Source organism: Panthera uncia, chromosome B1 (assembly GCF_023721935.1).
Source record: "Panthera uncia isolate 11264 chromosome B1, Puncia_PCG_1.0, whole genome shotgun sequence".
NCBI classification, from domain to species: Eukaryota; Metazoa; Chordata; class Mammalia; order Carnivora; family Felidae; genus Panthera; species Panthera uncia.
The window spans coordinates 160,181,790-160,198,887 of NC_064811.1; the positions used below are offsets into that span (position 1 = coordinate 160,181,790).

Sequence of the window (17,098 nt, forward strand, 5' to 3'; positions counted from 1 at the left end):
CCCCAGCCCATTACTCTTTTAAAATTTTAATTTTAATTTTTTTTTTTTTTTAAAAAAAAAAAAAAAAATAGTTTTTGTTGTTTTTTAAAAAAAAAAAAAAAAAAAAAAAAACAAATAAAAACAGAAACAAAAGTGAAATGAGCAAACAGATGAAATCAGAACACTAAGCTCTTCAACCAATTACAATTCACACTGACTCGCAATTTGCTGGGCTGTTCCTAATTTTTTTTCTTTGTTTTCTCTTTAACTATGTTCTTTGAAAACCACTAACCATTGCCTTCTCAGTCTGAAAATCATCGTCTCTCTCATGCCGTGGGTTTGGTGCCCACGGTGTTTCCTTTTCCTCACACAAAGGCAGGCACATGCTGCCCTCCACATGTCTGGAGGCTAGATCACGCACCAAGGCTGATGTTCACTGCCACTTCCATGGCACCTGAGACTAGCTGATTCAGATCAAAAGACAATCACGTGGAGAGGCAGAGCAGACATGACCTCCCTGTGTTTTTACCATTACATACTGTCCTGGTGCTTTTCTTCCCTGCACTTAATTTTCTGGCATTGATCTTCAGTTGTAAGTGTGGTGTGTGTTTGTTTCTGCATAAGGTGGACAGAGACAGAAGTTTCTGGAACTGAAAGCAGCACATCAAAGGCATGGATTAGCTAATAGATCCACAAGCAATTTGTGACCACACAAAGAAAGTTGCAGAACTTAGTTTTTTTGCTGCTGTCTCTCACTTTTTTCCCAATGCTTTTTGGTTGGGGGTTTTGTTTGTTTTTTACTGGCAAAATTTTCTTTTTTAGTGGCTGTCTCTGGTTGAAATGGTTTGCACCTACTTTTCCTCAGTGATGTGCTGTTCCACACTGTAGATCCTAAAAGACTTCCTAATCTAAATGGTTTTCCTTACCTGGGTATGCGGCTTTAAATACTGGCGGTACTGGGGTCTAGAGCGTGGCTATGGAGGGGAAGGAGTGGGAAAGCTGCCAGAGCAAAGCCAGCTGGATTACAATGTCCTCTACCAACCGAAGGGGCAGTGAGCACAGACCTCCAGGCTCTAGGGTTGTATGCTCAGCCCCGCCCCTCACCCCGACCCACAGCTCCCTCCCCACCCACCCAGGGAGAATCACTTAAAGACTGATTGAAAAGTGGGGCATTCATGATTTTTCATTTTCTTCATGAAGTTTTTGAATTCCTTGTTTTTCTTGTCCCACTTGTGGATTGCCGTCAGCAAGTACTGGCTCTTCACCTTCCGGCCCATGATAAGAAAATGGTGGCTCAGGTTGTCCAGCTGGTGGCAGGGGCAGTCAGCCCCATTCTTCAGGTATAGGACAAGCTTCTTCAGTTCCTTCTTCTTGATGGGTCCCAGCTTCAGAGGCTTCTTCTTCTTGGGGACAATCTTTTTGTCGCCATTTTCTTTTTTCACTTCTTTTATTTTCATCCTCAACGCTAGAGACGGTGCAGGCAAGGTTGGGGAAGAGGAGAGAAGGAGGGAGAAAAAGCATTTTAGAACCCAGCTTTCCATCTGAAACAATAACCCGAACTTATGGCTCAAGGGGGAGATGAAATGAAAGGCAACTGGCAAGTCAACGAAAGAGGCAGTTTTATAGGTAAGAACCAAGGTCTCAGTTAATTTTCATGTTCTGAGTCTGCCCCCTAGTTTTGCGGTGTCTAATGGTAACTCAGTAATTGCCCTGGGACACCATGAGATTCTCAAATAAATTTTCAGAACCAAATGATATTTCTCTTTTTTAAAATTCAGTGACTCAAAATATCCTACACTGCTAAGAGAAGAAGGGAATCATATAATTGAATATAATCCACATAATCTAAAGCTATAGACCTCAGGATTCAAAGAAAAATTTTACCCTGAGGTTGTTTTTTTTTTTTAAGAGAAAGCCATTAGTTTAGTTTTTTAACATCCACGGGACCTAAAATTCCTCAAAAGTTGGATCCTATAAACAAGACTGACAAAATCTATGTGTGCACATGTGACAATAGAGAAATTAAACAGCACATCAAATGGTCATGCTTGAGTGCATCAAAAATCAGTGTCCAACTTCTGTATCGGAGAAATCATAGTCCCTACCACTGTGCCTCTAGGGAGTTCTGACAGCAGGTACTGCTGATGTTCTGTCAACCACAAAGCAACTACTAATGGATGCCACTAATGCTTCTTTCCACTGGGTAGACCCACACAGAATCAAACTCTGCTTTGAGCTCTTGACAGATTAGAGCAAGTCCTGGTGAAGTCTTGACAGATAAATCCATGTGATGATCTCTTTGAGTCTAATACAGGACAAGGGCTTCCCTTCCTCAGCACCGCTATCTGCAGGAAAGGAAAGAGCCCATCCACCATGTCCGCCTTATCTTTTCCTTGTCTCTACAGACCCTGAGTTAACATTATTTTAATGTGAATGTATGGACAGGAAATTTAGTGAAGATAATTAAATTCGCATGTAGGCATTCTGCACTTGATCTTAGCCAAAAGGCCGAGAAGCGATGCGTGGAGGCATTCTATAAGATGTAAATGCACTAAAACTATGGTGCCACTGTGACACTCAACTCCCCTCTCAGGTTGGCCAGCCCAGATATTTACCAAGGGAGATGAAAGTCATTTTCTAGATGCTAGTCACCAGATAATTTGTACATCCTCTGAATTCTTCTAACTTCAAAATTAGCAAGCCTCCTCTTTTTCATGACTTGAAACTCCCACCCAGGCTCCATGAGGAAAGGCTTGAATGTGAACAGAATAACAGTAGTTAACAATTATGAGAGCATATGGCATGCCAGGAAGTGTGCTAAGTATTTTCCATGAATTTCCTCAATTAAACCTAACAACTCCATGAGGAAGGTATAATTATTTTCCCCATTTAATAGATGAGAAAAGGGTGGTGTAGGGGGTTAAGTTAACTTGGCCAAAGTTTCTAATCCTCAATTTAAACCCATGTCTTAAATGTGCACTTTTAATCACCATGCAGTCCATGCTGACTCTATGGCAGCAAAATTCTTCATAATGAACCCCATATTTAGAGGACCAGCGAAATGGATCAAGAAAATAGGGGAGAAGAGCTCAGACTCACTTCCTGGTTTCACCCACATTTCAAAACGACTTCGTTTACAAAATGGTAAAAGAGTTTCTCCTGGTTTAAAAAGACTGCTGTAGCAAAGGCTTTATTATTCAGTATTTACTTGATTAAAAAACACACCCTTGGCTAACCCAAGAATAAGAAGGAGAGGGGAAAATCCTACGAACAAACCTTTAATGAATGTGTCAAAGTCAGTAAATTAAACCCACTCCCACTGCTTTCTTTTCTTTACAAAAGGCGTTCCAGATTTTGCAGTCTACTTAACCTCATATAATACCCTAGGCCTGGTATCCCTTAAGAAACGCCTCACTCCCAAGGGCAGCAGAAGGTTCAGGAACTGGGCACTAAGCAGCAGAAGACTCTTGCTGAGGATTAACCTTGACCTTTCAGGCTGGTCCAGGCTTCCCAGCACACATGGAAGTGAGTTGAGCACAGCTTCCCAATGAGTTCCTTTCTTTAAGCTCTCCCTGACCCAAACCGGCCACTGCCCAGTGCTTCTGATTATGCTTTATTCCTACCCCCACTGCAGACAAAGTGTATGGGGACCAGCAGGCAGGAGTGTGGCAAACAGAAAGCATAGAAACTACCTGTCCAGGGCTTCACCCCAGACATGCCCACACAGGCCTACACTTGGGTTAGTTTGTTGGCTTACAAACTTTGTGCCTGATGGTTCACTTGGGAAAAGACTTCAACTGTTCTGGTCTGTGGCTTGCTGCAGGAGGAAGGTTCTCAGTGGAGTTCAAGAAGGAACCAGCAGGAGGAGACTCACTGCCCAGGCCTAGGGAAAATCAAGTTTCCATCTTGGCCTCCCCTCTGCAAAACAGAGAAAACAGGACTGGGGGAAACCACTCATCAAAGAAAGGAATAGTACAGGAGGGGAAGGCAGTAAGAACAATTCTGCTCCTTTCACAAGACCCTCTAAATAAGGTGGCCCCAAGGTATTAGGTGAATCCCAAGCTACTTCCCAAAACCTAAGGCTGGCAACCAAGCATTGCTGTAGAAGCGCTAGAATGCATCAACAGCAGATATGAGTGCATGCCCCAGCTGACAGTGTGGCACCTTCTTTTCTGCAGAGAAGTGAGCCATCATTTTTTGAGTGCCGCACTCCACAGATGAGCACAGGGTAGGCTGCTTATGTGCAGCGCCTTATTTCATGCTCACAGCACTCATGCTAAGAAGGCATCATTATTATTTATCACAATCAAGGAGAAGGACTCAGGTCAAGTAATGACAACACGAAGCCACAGTATGTAAGAGAGATAGAATCAGAATTAAAACCCACACTTAACCCCAAAGACCACACTCTTTCCTACTATACCATGACTGGGTTTAAAATGATATTGCTTCAGTGGAAACTATTTCACTCTTTTGATTGTGTTGCTTTTAATCACAACTCAAATCAAAAATTAATGTTCCTTTGCCATGACCGTGTAAAGGAATTTAGTTTACATAGGTGGGGGGACACCGAGGGGAGAGGGGAAATCAAATGATGGAAATGTGTTATGCATTAGACTCTTTATTTCTTGCCATTTGGCTCAGTTTCTTTTTTGAGGTGGGGAGAGTAAGGAAGGAGGAGGCACATATGGCCAGAAATTACTAACATCTTTCCATCTTTTAAGGGTTTATTTTAGGGATGCAGATTACCAACAATGTTTGGATAGGCGATTAGCCGGCCAAGGTTGATTTCCCTGTGCCTTGTGGATATACGCACAGCCCCCCACCATACCACATCCAGGGGCTTCTGACACAGGGGTGGGTGCTGGCCCAGGAGCAGCCTGGAACGATCACCACTTCCTCTTCCCCTACCCGGCCTCCACTACACAGAGGGTGCTTGAGCCCCAGAGATTCACCCATTGACTGTGTTCACAGTTTGCAATGCAAATGGTGGTGTGGGCAAGGAGGAGAAGCCAAAGAGGCAGCAGCTGGGGCACTAGACAGAGTACTGGGTCCTGGGTTCTAACTGTGTGACCACAAAATCTGGTTTCTGCTCTCTGAATCTCAGTTTTCCATCTGTAAAGCATACAGTGCTGACTGCTGGCTTTGCAGCACTACCATCCAGAGGGCCCATGTGGGTCAATGCTGGGGGTCTAGCCAACCTCATCTCTAGGATTCCCCATGCTGTGCACAGTCTTCTCTTGCTTCATTGTGTGCCCTTCTCACCCTGGGGGAAAATGCTACAACTACCTCCGGCCCTTGATCTCGGTTACCTGTAACACCTGGACCCCAAACTAAAACAAAACAAATAAACAAAACACCTTAGTGTTTTTTAGCAACAACTTCACATCTTCTGAGAGTAGAATATTACTCCTACCTCTCACCTTGCTGGTTGGTCACTGCCAGCAAGAATTCAGAGACCCAGAAACTTGGAAAACCCCAGGTAAGGTTGCCACTAGGGTTCATCTGAGTCTTTCTGATCAATATTAAAATAAATAACCCCTTATGTTCAGGTAGACATTTAAATTTCATCCCACTTTTAGTCACCTGAAACCCTATTTTTTGCTCCCAAATGATACTTCTTTGGTAGCTTCCCCATGAAGCTTGGCCATATTTCTGAGGCTAAAATGAGAATAGGAAACTTATTACATCCATTGCAAACCAACACTCTCTTCAAAACCACCTCTCTGTCCTGGCCCTCTAATGCTAATGGTGCCACCATTAGTCCAATTACCTCAACAGGGTGCTGGGGTGTATGGCAACCCTTGGCTGAGAGCCAGCCATTCATACAACCAATAACGTGGAATTGCTGCTGGAGTGCAAGGAGGATTTGATGCAAAAACTGGAAAAGGGGCTGAGTTAGGAACCAGATCTGTGACTCAGCTGATTACAATGAAGGGAAAAGAGAGAAGGAGGGCCCTCAGCGAGCACCATCATTAGGGAGAGAGGACGTGTTATTGTAAAAGTAATCAGAGGCGCAGATGGAAAACCAGGCGGCCAAGTGTCTCAGAAGGCACAGGGGGAGGGCATTTCAAATAGAGGACATGCTCCTCCATCCCAAATGCTGCAGTTTAAGCATGAGTGTGAGGTGAGATCACTCAACTTGGTGACTTGGGGTCACTGGTGGCCTATCGAAGGCACAGATCCTGATCCGAAGGGGTGGGCGTGAATTCCAAAGAGCTAAAAACCACTGGGAAGCGAAAAGGAAAGGTATGCCATACTGGCAACCACCATGCTTCTGGAATGTTTGTGAAGAGTTACCACTGGCTACTTCTAGCCAAACATATTAGATTGAGCACACACAATCATTTCCATTCCATTCTGAAGTCAGTTTAAAATTAAAGTAAAAAAAAGTTATAAACACATGCAAGAAAACAAGAACATATCAGCATGCAGTATAATGGAAAGCAAATGGATGGTGAAACCTGGCTTGACAGGGAGAAGAAAAACTGAAGCTTAGCAGCTTACAGATAGGGGTGCCAGTAACAAACAAGCCAGTCCACACTGCAAGACCCAGAAATGCTCATGAATTGGGGCCACTGGGTATTTCTGACCTCAGAAATACAGTTTAAAAAACTGTATTAAATATAAGAATTGGTTGTCTGTAGAAGGACACTCAGGTCCACTAGGCTTGGGCCATAAATCTGGTAACAGCCCCTCACCAACTCCAGCAACAGCCAAAAGGTTGATTCTAATAGAATGTGTGAACCAGAAGACTCTGGGCTTAGGCATACCAGACACAAGGGAAGGGCAAAGTGGCGAGGCACTGCACTGAGTCCAAAGGAGTAAGTGAAGTCTGCACAATAAATGGTGAGTCCCTCAGGTCTTAGAACCCTGCATTTATATCCTCCAGAGAGGAGTGAAGGGTTTCTATCTAAAGAAACTAGTAGCCCTAAAGAAAAGACCTACAGTGCTCCTACCAACAAAACTCTCAAACGAGGCCCAACAAATCACAGGTCATACATGCACACACAGAGCTTCCAATGTAATGCTTCACTCTTTGAATGGCCAGCCAAGGTTCAGCAAGCATTAAGCAAAGTCTCTAAGGGCGAACAATAGAGACCAAAACATACAAACTAAACAAGAAAAAGAGAATTCAGAGACAACAGAGACCACTTAGGGAACACAAGAAAACCTTTTACAAAGATAATGTTAGATAAGACATTGTATTCATAAAAGCAGAACACAAAATTTTTAGAAGAAACATTCAGAGGGGTGCCTGTGTGGCTCAGTCGGTTGGGCATCTGACTTCGGCTCTAGTCATGATCTCACAGTTTGTGAGTTCAAGCCTCACGTCGGGCTCTGTGCTGACAGCTCAGAGCCTGGAGCCTGCTTCAGATTCTGTGTCTCCCTCTCTCCTCCCACCCCACCCCCCAACTCATGCTCTGTCTCTCTCTATCTCTCAAATATAAATAAACGTTAAAAGAATTTAAATAAAAGAAAGAAACTAAGAAACATTCAGAGAACAAAAAGAGTATTAGGAAATTTAAAACATAACAATGCTATACAAGTGCTTTAAGACATGGTTGAAAACAGTTTCCAGGGAAGCCAAACAAAATGACAAAGAGTTGGGAAATAGGAGACAGGAAGATGACACAGAACAAGAGAGAACCAAGAAAACAGATGAGAGAAATACCAAAGAAATCATACACAAAAATTTCCAGAAATAAACATGAGTTCTCAGATTAACAGTTACCCAGCTCAACAAATCATGACATTTAGAAACACCAACATAAAGAGAATGTTTACAGTCCTCTAGAGAAAAAGAGATTATACATTAAATACAAAGGATCCAGCAATCAGAATGGCATTGGATTTATCAACAGCAACCCTAGAAGCTGGAGGATAACGGATCAATGCCTTTAGAATTCCCCAATTCAACACTGAGCCAAGCTATCAATCAGTGTATGCGTGCAGAATAAAGACATCTTCAGAAGTTCGATCGTTAGAACAAAGTTGTCTTCCAGAGATCTTTTCTTGGGAAAGTACTCCATGATGCATTCTACAAAAGTGCAGAACAAGACACGGGATTCAGGAAACCAAAGATCTAACATCTGATAAAAGCAATAGAAGTCTTAAAATGATTTTTCCAGAATGACCATGTGGCAGGCCTGAAGCTCAATCAGTCCACACTGAAACAGGAGGAAAGAGGGCTCAGGCAAACTATCTGCAGAAAAGTTCGAGGCTGAATTCATACTATAAACATTAAGAACTGGGAAAATAAAATGAGACAATTGCTATCTCAAAGGGAAAAAAAAGGTACAAAAGAAAGGAAATACAAATGCAGTATAGTACATGGCTCAGCTGCGGATCATATTTATTTATTGTAATAAATTAATCATTGAGTATTAATTTAACTGAAAATGTGATATAATTCTACCATAAAAATGGGGAGAAGTGGAGATATAACACAGATAAATCTTTATCTTCAATAATAATACAATATCAATAATTATTCAATAATACAAAATCAAAAAATGTCTAAAAATTAAAGTTCAGAAATGATGTCTGAAAAATAAAATTAAAATTCAGAAATAAAAGTAAGACACAGAAATCTTTGTCTTCAATAAAAAAAGATCAGTAATAACTAAAAATTAAAATGAAAAATTATTTACTGACCCCATTTTGCTAAATATCAAAAGAAGTAGCTAAATTAGTTGGAAAATATTCCCTTTGGGTTGTAAGAATTAGTGGTTGGAAAGGCATCAGGCAGAGGTTTTGTTAGAAACATTTCAATACCATGACTTTTTAAATTGCATTTATTTTGATTCAAAAAAACTTAAGCTTTAAAAAGGCTTATAGTCTAGTAAAGAACTTAAATGTATATAAATTCTAAATCGATCCCAAAACTGTGAGATCTTAAAAGAAATGCAAAGATTACATTTCTAGGTCCTCTACTTTCCATTCAGTCGAGGGAGCTTGGCATTAGTTAGGGCTTCTCAAGGGCTTTGTTTGAATAAGAGCTCTGCTCCTTGCCTCTCCACCCAGAGCTCTCTGCTGTATTCCACAGTTCCTCTGAACAGGAAGTAAGAAAGCAAAGGGGGTGCATGGGGTCCTGGCACATTCTAGGGGCAGTTGGGCAATGACAAATCATCCTGGGGCAGGTAACAGACCACACACCCTGACTCCTTAGTAACTCGCTTTTTGTCCTCAGTTACTTTCTCCTGTGGAGAGGGCTGAAGATCCCAGTAGATGGTTTGAGGAGTAGGGGGTAATACTGGAAAACTGTTTACAACACGACCTGTTACCAGCCTCTTGAATCGGGAAGGCCCACAGATGGGCACCCCATGTAGCAGCCCGGTGGGCTTGGCTTACACCCCTCCTCTAAATGGAAAAGCCTGTTCAGACAGCAAGACTTCACTAAGCAGTAATGACAGAAAGGACCTGATTTCTACTTCCCAGCCCCATTTTCACAAATATCTCGGGTGGACGACCCTAAGGCAGCAAGTGCAATAGTGCAGATGAGATTTGTTAATGGCACTGGGTAAGGGATTGGCTGTGAGAAACCACAGCCTCCTTCCAACATGCAGTAGAGGGTCTGGGCACCAGGGCAAGCTGACCCAATGAGTCCTACTGACAAAGACCCTGCAATGGAGGCTTAACAGACCTCTCTGTTTCCTGCAGGAGCCGGTGTTTGGCATCATTAATTCATTTAGCAAAGAAAGAGGCTTGCACTCGGTCACAACAACTCAGACTCTGTCCCCTGACCACAAACCACACTGAACACTTACATGCATTTTCTAACTATAGGACATACATTACCAAACACAATGATTGAAAGCAGCTTTCTTTTTCTCTCATTACAAGAAAATAACAGATGTAGAAAATGCTCCTGAGTGACTTCTTTGAGGCAAATTATTTACTTGAATTTGTCCTGGTTTTTGGACCCCAAACGTCTTGGGGAGGTTGGGAGTGGAGGCAGCAGACAGGAGAGAAGAGTCTGCAGCTTTCGGGACCCTCCTCATCACCCACACAGAAACACACACACAGCACACCAGCACCCATGTCAGCTATCCGGAATCCTTCTACCTAATTGCTTGATTTCATGGATTGTGTTAAATCCCCACTGATTTAAGCTAATGGTACAAAATGAAAACCCTACTTTGAGAGCAAAGAGTTGCCTGGTGGGGTTTTATTTGGGGAGACGTGTGCACTGGCAGCCGTGGCAGCAGGGACAAGGGCCTCAGAGTGGGACAGAAGGGGCTTTGGCCCTTCTCCTTCCCAGTAAGCCCTGTAGCCCTCCTCCCATCCCCAGGCAGGGGGCAGAGGAGAATGGGAGAATTGCTTAAATGCAGTCAATCATTAGGATTGATTGAATCTTGGCTCCAAGTCCATGCAAACCTGCCAAGGCAAACAGTTTTTCCTGCCGCGAGGTCACTGGGTTTCCATTCCTCTCCATTCCAGCCTGCCGTGTTTGCCTAAATGGCAAGTTGGAGTATGGAATGGTATCTTGGAATAAAAAAGATGGGGAGTGGGTCTGAAAAGCCATGAGCTTTTCCCAGCTCTGAGAGATATTTAAGAGAAAGCTCCTCAAACTTTAGTGTCACCAGAATCACAGAGGACTTGTTAAAAATGCAGATTGCTAGGGGCCCCTGGGTGGCTCAGTGGGTTACGTGGCCAACTCTTGACTTCGGCTCTGGTCACAATCTTGCAGTTTCATGGGTTCGAGCCCCACATTGGGCTCTGCGTTGACAGTGCGGAGCTTGCTTGGAATCTTTGCTCTCTGCTCCTCCCCCACTCATGCTGTCTGTGTCTCTCTCAAAATAAATAAACTTTAAAAAAAGTTTTTTTTAAAAAACTCTGCAGATTGCAGAGCCAGTTTCTGATTTAGTAGCAATAGGATGGGGCCCAAGAATCTGTATTCCTGAAAAGTTCCCAAGTGATGTTGATGCTTCTGGTCTGAAAGGATTCAAGGGTAAGGATAGGGTGGGGTCTTTGGTTTGTCACCTTGGTTGTTCACAGCGGTGCATTCTGAGGATTCTTTCTTGGCTGGTGTTTGCATATCCTGGAGGCTCGACATACTCTATCCCCTCCAAACTCACAGAAGTTCTGGCTGAGGTCAACAAGTTCAACATGGATATGTCCGAGACCCAGCTGACCTTGAGCAAACTGATCCAGCACCATTTTCAGAATCACCAAGGTCTTTGGGGCCCCGATCTTCAGAGGTGAGTCTTGCAAACACAAAGGCTTTGGTAGCAAGAGACAGCACATCTCAGTGGAAAGGACTCTAGCTTCTGGTTCAGACTCCATCACTAACTTTTTGTATAAACTTGTGTAAATCACTTTACTTCCCTGGGTCTTCATGAGGCCACCTGGACCAATTAACCTCAATTTCCTTTTAGCACTGGCAATCTTTCTAAGTCATCATACTTCCTTTCTCTGTCTTGAAAGCCAATATAGAAACACCAGTCTACCAAGGGAAAGTACCTTCTATCTCAACATGGTAACCACTGCCCTCACCTGCTTATATCACCTGAGGACCTCGCTTCAATTGACAGTAGTCCAGGCCCACAGTGAACACATTGGCTTGAGAGTCCAGCCCTCGTTGTGAAGTTGTCTAAACTGAAAGATAGCCCCAGGATACAGCAGAAGGAATATAGTCCATGACAGTGTAATAGCACTGTATGGTGACAGATGGTAGCTACACTTGTGGTGAGCATAGCATAACATATAGAGAAGCTGTGTCACTCTGTTGTATGCCCAAAACTAATATAACGCTGTGTGTCTACTATATGCAAATAATTTTTTTTTTAAAGATGGCTCCAGAAAATCTGACACATTCCAAGCATGGTGGCCGACAGGTCTTCATGCTATCCCATCTCACAGACGGGAGAAGAGACCTAGGGTGTACCCTGACCCCATGGCTGCCCCTGGACACTTGGTTGGGATATCTCTGAAGAAGGTGTGAGTCCAGTGCCTGTGGCAACTGGGGCAGGCCCACCTTAGCTCTTATCCCTTTACTGTTCTCTCAGCTGATCTCTCTAAAGGCAGGAGGTGTACTTGAAGCAAAATTCATGCTTTTTCTACCCATCCTTCTGGCCAAGCTACAGTCCATCTTCTCCCTGAAGCCTCCCCATCCCGGTCCAGCTTTGACCTTCATGGCCCTCCCTGTGTGAACCATGATTCAGCACAGCATGATAATTACCCATGAGTGTGCCTTACCTGCCCATATCCCCACTATGAATGTGTGCAGCACAAGGACCACATTCATCTCTGTTCATTGACTAGTGTCATGCCTAACACATCAGAGAGCTCAAGCTAACATTTACTGGATATACGAATGAATAAAGAGACGTCAACAGCACACTCACTGCCCTGAAGTTCACAGCCTCACTAGAGAGACTGGAATTATTTGCACAAACCTCTGCTTTAGCACTAGTAACAAGAGCCGCCGCCAACAGTTATCGAACACTTGTCTGAGCCAGGCACTGGTCTAGGTGATTCTACACACATTAACTCCATGAAGCCTCTAACGACCCTATGAGGTAAATATTCTAATTAGAAGCAGTTTGCTGATTGGGAGGCAGAATGGTTAACGGGTCAATGGCAGAACCAGAATTTAATCCCAGGGAGTCTAGCTCAAATATGAGTGTATGTGAATAATACCAGAGGGGAAACTAACTCTGCCAGAAGGGGTGGAGGCAAGGTCATTGTTGTGCAACGCCTTCGGCACAGGTGGTGCTCAGAAAAGGTCCCTGTGCACAAGCATACCTCGAGTGAGGCCTGAGCAGGCAACCACAGCCCTCTGGGTCTATTTCTTCTCTTTAACATGCAGAGAATGTTCTCCAACAAGTTCATCCCGAACACTGTCCCTAAGAAATCCTAACAGAGAGGTGCCTTTGAAACTCTTGAATGGTACCAGTAATTAAGATGATATTAATTTGATATAGTGAAACAGTAAGTAAGAGTCTCCACTTTTAAAGGGCCTAGAATGGGGAAAACTACGAAGTAATTTTCGGAATGGAAAATACCTACAATCAAGAATTAACTGGAAAGAAGTCACTACGCACAATTGTGCACATCAATGATGCAGGGGAGAGAAACATCCCAAATGTTAACAGTAGCTGTCTCTGGGTGGTGAGGAGATAGGTGATGTCAAACCTCTTTATATGCTTTTCACTATTTTCCAAGTTTCATGCAATAAATATGTATTTTATAATCAGAAAAAAAAAGTTTCTCCAAAAAAGAAGGAAGTCATATCAGGAAAAGATTTGGTCAAATAACATGTTTAAAATCTACAGTTCGTGACTCTGGCTCATAGACAGGTGTTCAGAGGTTACTCTCTGTCCCTTGTAAGAGGTCTTGCTGCCTCAGGAGGGGAAGCAGATTTTCACAGAAATCCCAGGAACCACCAAATTCAATGTCTATTAATCCTGTGTGCATTTGACCAGGATTTCCCATCCAAAAAATTTGTTAATTCCTTGCTATGCCATGAAGTTTCAATGGGTGGTCACCACAGAGATGCCCTGGTCATGGGGTGGAGGACCAACTATGTAAGTGAGCTTCCAAACCAGGACATTTTTGAGACAGAGAGAAGGTAATTGATCATTATGCCAGGACAACAGGAATAAACCGGGACCATCCTGGGCAAACTAGAATGTTTGGCCATCCTAGCAAGAAACTAGCCCGTATGTAAAGAGTGCATGCATGTTTTAAAGATGTGACTGACAGGATGCCTGCCTGGCTCAGTCAGAAAGGCATGTGACTCTAGATCTTGGGGTCATGAGTTCAAGCCCCACATTGGGTGTAGAGATTACTTGAATAAATAAAACTTAAAAAATGAAGATGTGACTGGCATGGAGCTGGTGGTGAGGAGTCTGGTGAACAGGAGGTGACAGATCCCCACCTTCTCCCTCTCTGGACTCCCCAAACCACCCAGCAGGTGCACAGGTCAGAGAATAAGGCATACTTTATCTAACCCAGGAGCTCCCAACCCTTCCAAAGTGGTGAAAGAGACAGCCCTGGCTGGGGGAAAACAGAGTCCAGTAGATACAGAACCATTCAGCTGGTAAAAACCTTTGACACAGCCACGAGTCCTAAGCCATTCCCTCAGTTTAGGGAGGAGACCAATGCCCAGTCAGTGATTTGAGGCACAAAGCTATTTGAGGTATAATATGCAGAACAGAAGACCCCTGTCCTGAGGTATCTTCCCTTCACTGTGGCAAGCTGCTTTTCAGGTCTGAGGTGAGGGAATGTTCTCACTCAGGACTCACTGTACCCCCTTTTCCCTCTCAAGGGCATGCTAGGAATAAAAGGACTCAGAGAGGGAAACACCCCTCTGACCCATCACAGTCTTCTCCAAAGTACCAAGCTAAGAAAGCTCAAAAGACAGAGGCCAGTGTCCGAAATCCTTCATTCTGACCATCATATGGTTTTGCTCTGAGGCAGAAACAGAAGCCTCATCTCAAGACCTGATCCCACCCCTCCATTGATATTACGTGCACTTACTCATTTACATTTCTGATCCTGCATATCTACCCAACTTTCTGCACTTCAATTTTCTGTTTCTTTTTTTCCCCACCATTCTAGTCTTTGTGTAAACAGCAGGGATACTCTGAAGACCTAGTCGCCCTAGCAACCTGCCCAACGGTGGCCCTTCACAGGTACCAAGGTCCAGCCCAAACCTACGCCCCTGGCGCACACCTTCCCCATCCATGGGATCCGGAGCCTAAGAGGAGCCCAGGGTGCCAGGGAAATAAAGGCAGTGGGGATGCGTATGCCTCTCTGCCCCCAACTAAACTCCCCGCTGTTTCTTCAGGATTGACACTTACATGGCTGTGAAAGCTGTGGTCCCCTGGGGCAGCAGAGAAGGGACAAATAACCCCAGGCCCAAAGGAGACCCACACGAAGTCTGGTGGATAGGCAAAGACTCTGGGTACTGCAGAGACAGAACATAGCAAGTGCATTCCTACCCTTCAGGTGGCAAATGCCTTCTGGGTATTTACCAAGTTCTGGGCAAGGTCTTTCAATGTGCCCAAGTACTCTCCACATAGATGCATCCCTTCCTACTGAGAACAATCAAAGTCCCAGGGGTTAGGGGCAATGACTCTGGCTCCAAAGCCCCTTTGGACAGTCCTGTGATCACCCAGTTCCCCTAATAGGTGTGCCCAGTACAGAGAGAGGGTCAGTAGAGTCCCCCTCTCCCCGCTCCCACCAAAAACACACTCACTTTGCCTAGTTCCTTTCTCTGGTTCTCAGTGCACCACCCAAAGAGCTAGGGGGAGGCCTCTGGGATTGTGCCCCAAGGGCATTCATCACACTACCCCCATCCCTACCCCCAATCATCCTCCCACACACACACTTACCCCCCCAACTCACATACAAACATAGAGCGCTTGCAGTCACTTCAGAACACAAAATGTTTAAGTTCATGGCTACCATCCAAAGATTTCAGATAAGTCAGTAAGTGGGAATGCATCTTGTCAACTGTGGGGTGCTATACAAGCACCAATACCAGTTTATATCTTTTGTGGACAGATGTGTACAGAGAGACACCATATAAACAAGAGCCACAGTGCCAATCCATAAAAAGTTGAGGATTTGCTGAGAAACTATTCTTAATATGGCATGCACGCTAGAGCTGATTATGATCAGTAGCCTGAGGGGCTGTGGGCAGTGGTCAGAGGAGCCGACACACCCGGTGGTATGAAGAATTGCATAAAGATGCAGGCTCAAGATCTAGGATCCCTGTGCAAAGCTGCTGACTGTTTTCTCGTGCTCAAGTCTACCCTGATCATGGTTCCTCCAGCAAAAGGTACATACTGTGCCTACCGTTCAACCAATCTTTATTTTACTGAGCTGCTGGAGCAACTCATTAGAGAGCTTCTGAGCACTCAGTGCTGGGGCACTGCTTCCCAAGCACCTTCTGGGGAGCTGACTGCCCTCCATGTCTGCATCTGACTCTCCCAGGCTGGCTGCATGCAGATGTCCTCTGACCTCAGGTGTAGAACAATGTACCTCGTGGCTCTTGGTTTTCTGTGGCTCCACTCACAAGCATGCCTGTCACGTTAGAAAGTGGGTCTCATGACACGCCTGTCTCCAGCAGCTACACATCAGAGCCACTGGCTATTATGCCAAGCTGCTCCCTGCCTCCCAGTAACTACCAGGAGCCAGGCCGCAGCATGTGGGACGCAGCATCCCTTGGGTTACCATCTCATGCCTAGAATTTCCTCTATCAAGTCAGGCACTCCAGACTGACAATGCTTTCTTCATTGGAAACCCTTTCCAAGATTCACACATCAATAACCCACTGCGTGAAGCTGGCTTTGCTTCGTGTGGTTGCGAGTCCATAACACCTCTGACAACCACTCTGTACTGTCATCTACCAAGTTTGCCTCAGGGACCCCTGGTACTGACTGTCAAGTGCCAGGCACTGTTCTAAGGGTCCTATCGTTCATCTTCCCAGCAACCTAATGAACGAGGTACTATTATCATCCACCTTTTAAGACAAGTGGATTTAGGCATATAATTTCCCAAAAGACACCAGCTAGTAAATGACCTAGAGCCAGGATTCAATCTCAGGAAAGTTGGCTCTAGAACCCTGTAGTGAGTTGAATAGTGTTCCCCCAAAATTCATGTCCAACTGGAACCTTAGAATGTGGTTTTGAAATGTAGTCTTTTGGGATGTGATCAGTTACACATGATTGTAACCTGATACCGGCCCAGGCTGCCCTGTTTGACTTCCAACTCTGCTGTGTGACCTTGGGCAAGTCACTTAAACTTTGGAGCTTCATCTTCCTCCACCTAAAAGGAGGGATAATAATATTTTCCATACATCACAGGGTCACTGGTAGGCTCAATATAAAAATAAGCTCAGGGCGCCTGGGTGGCTCAGTTGGTTAAGCGTCTGACTTCGGCTCAGGTCATGATCTCGCAGTCCGTGGGTTCAAGCACGGCGTCGGGCTCTGTGCTGACAGCTCGGAGCCTGGAGCCTGTTTCAGATTCTGTCTCCCTCTCTCTCTGACCCTCCCCCATTCAAGCTCTGTCTCTCTCTGTCTCAAAAATAAACATCAAAAAAAAATTTTTTTTAAATAAATAAGCTCATGTATGAGAAAGCAAACTGTTCCTGTTACTTTTAAAT

At 44.4% G+C, this 17,098-nt stretch overlaps 1 protein-coding gene across 1 annotated transcript in view; it reads right to left on the reverse strand.

Moving 5' to 3' along the window:
* Positions 1-84: 84 nt before the first annotated feature.
* Positions 85-17,098, reverse strand: part of SFRP1 (secreted frizzled related protein 1) — a 41,299-nt gene continuing 24,285 nt past the window's right edge. Inside the window, exon 3 of the mRNA XM_049631482.1 lies at positions 85-1,444. Within this exon, the coding sequence (XP_049487439.1) occupies positions 1,122-1,444 (323 nt within the window). The 3' untranslated portion in view covers positions 85-1,121. The remainder of the gene's footprint in view (positions 1,445-17,098) is intronic.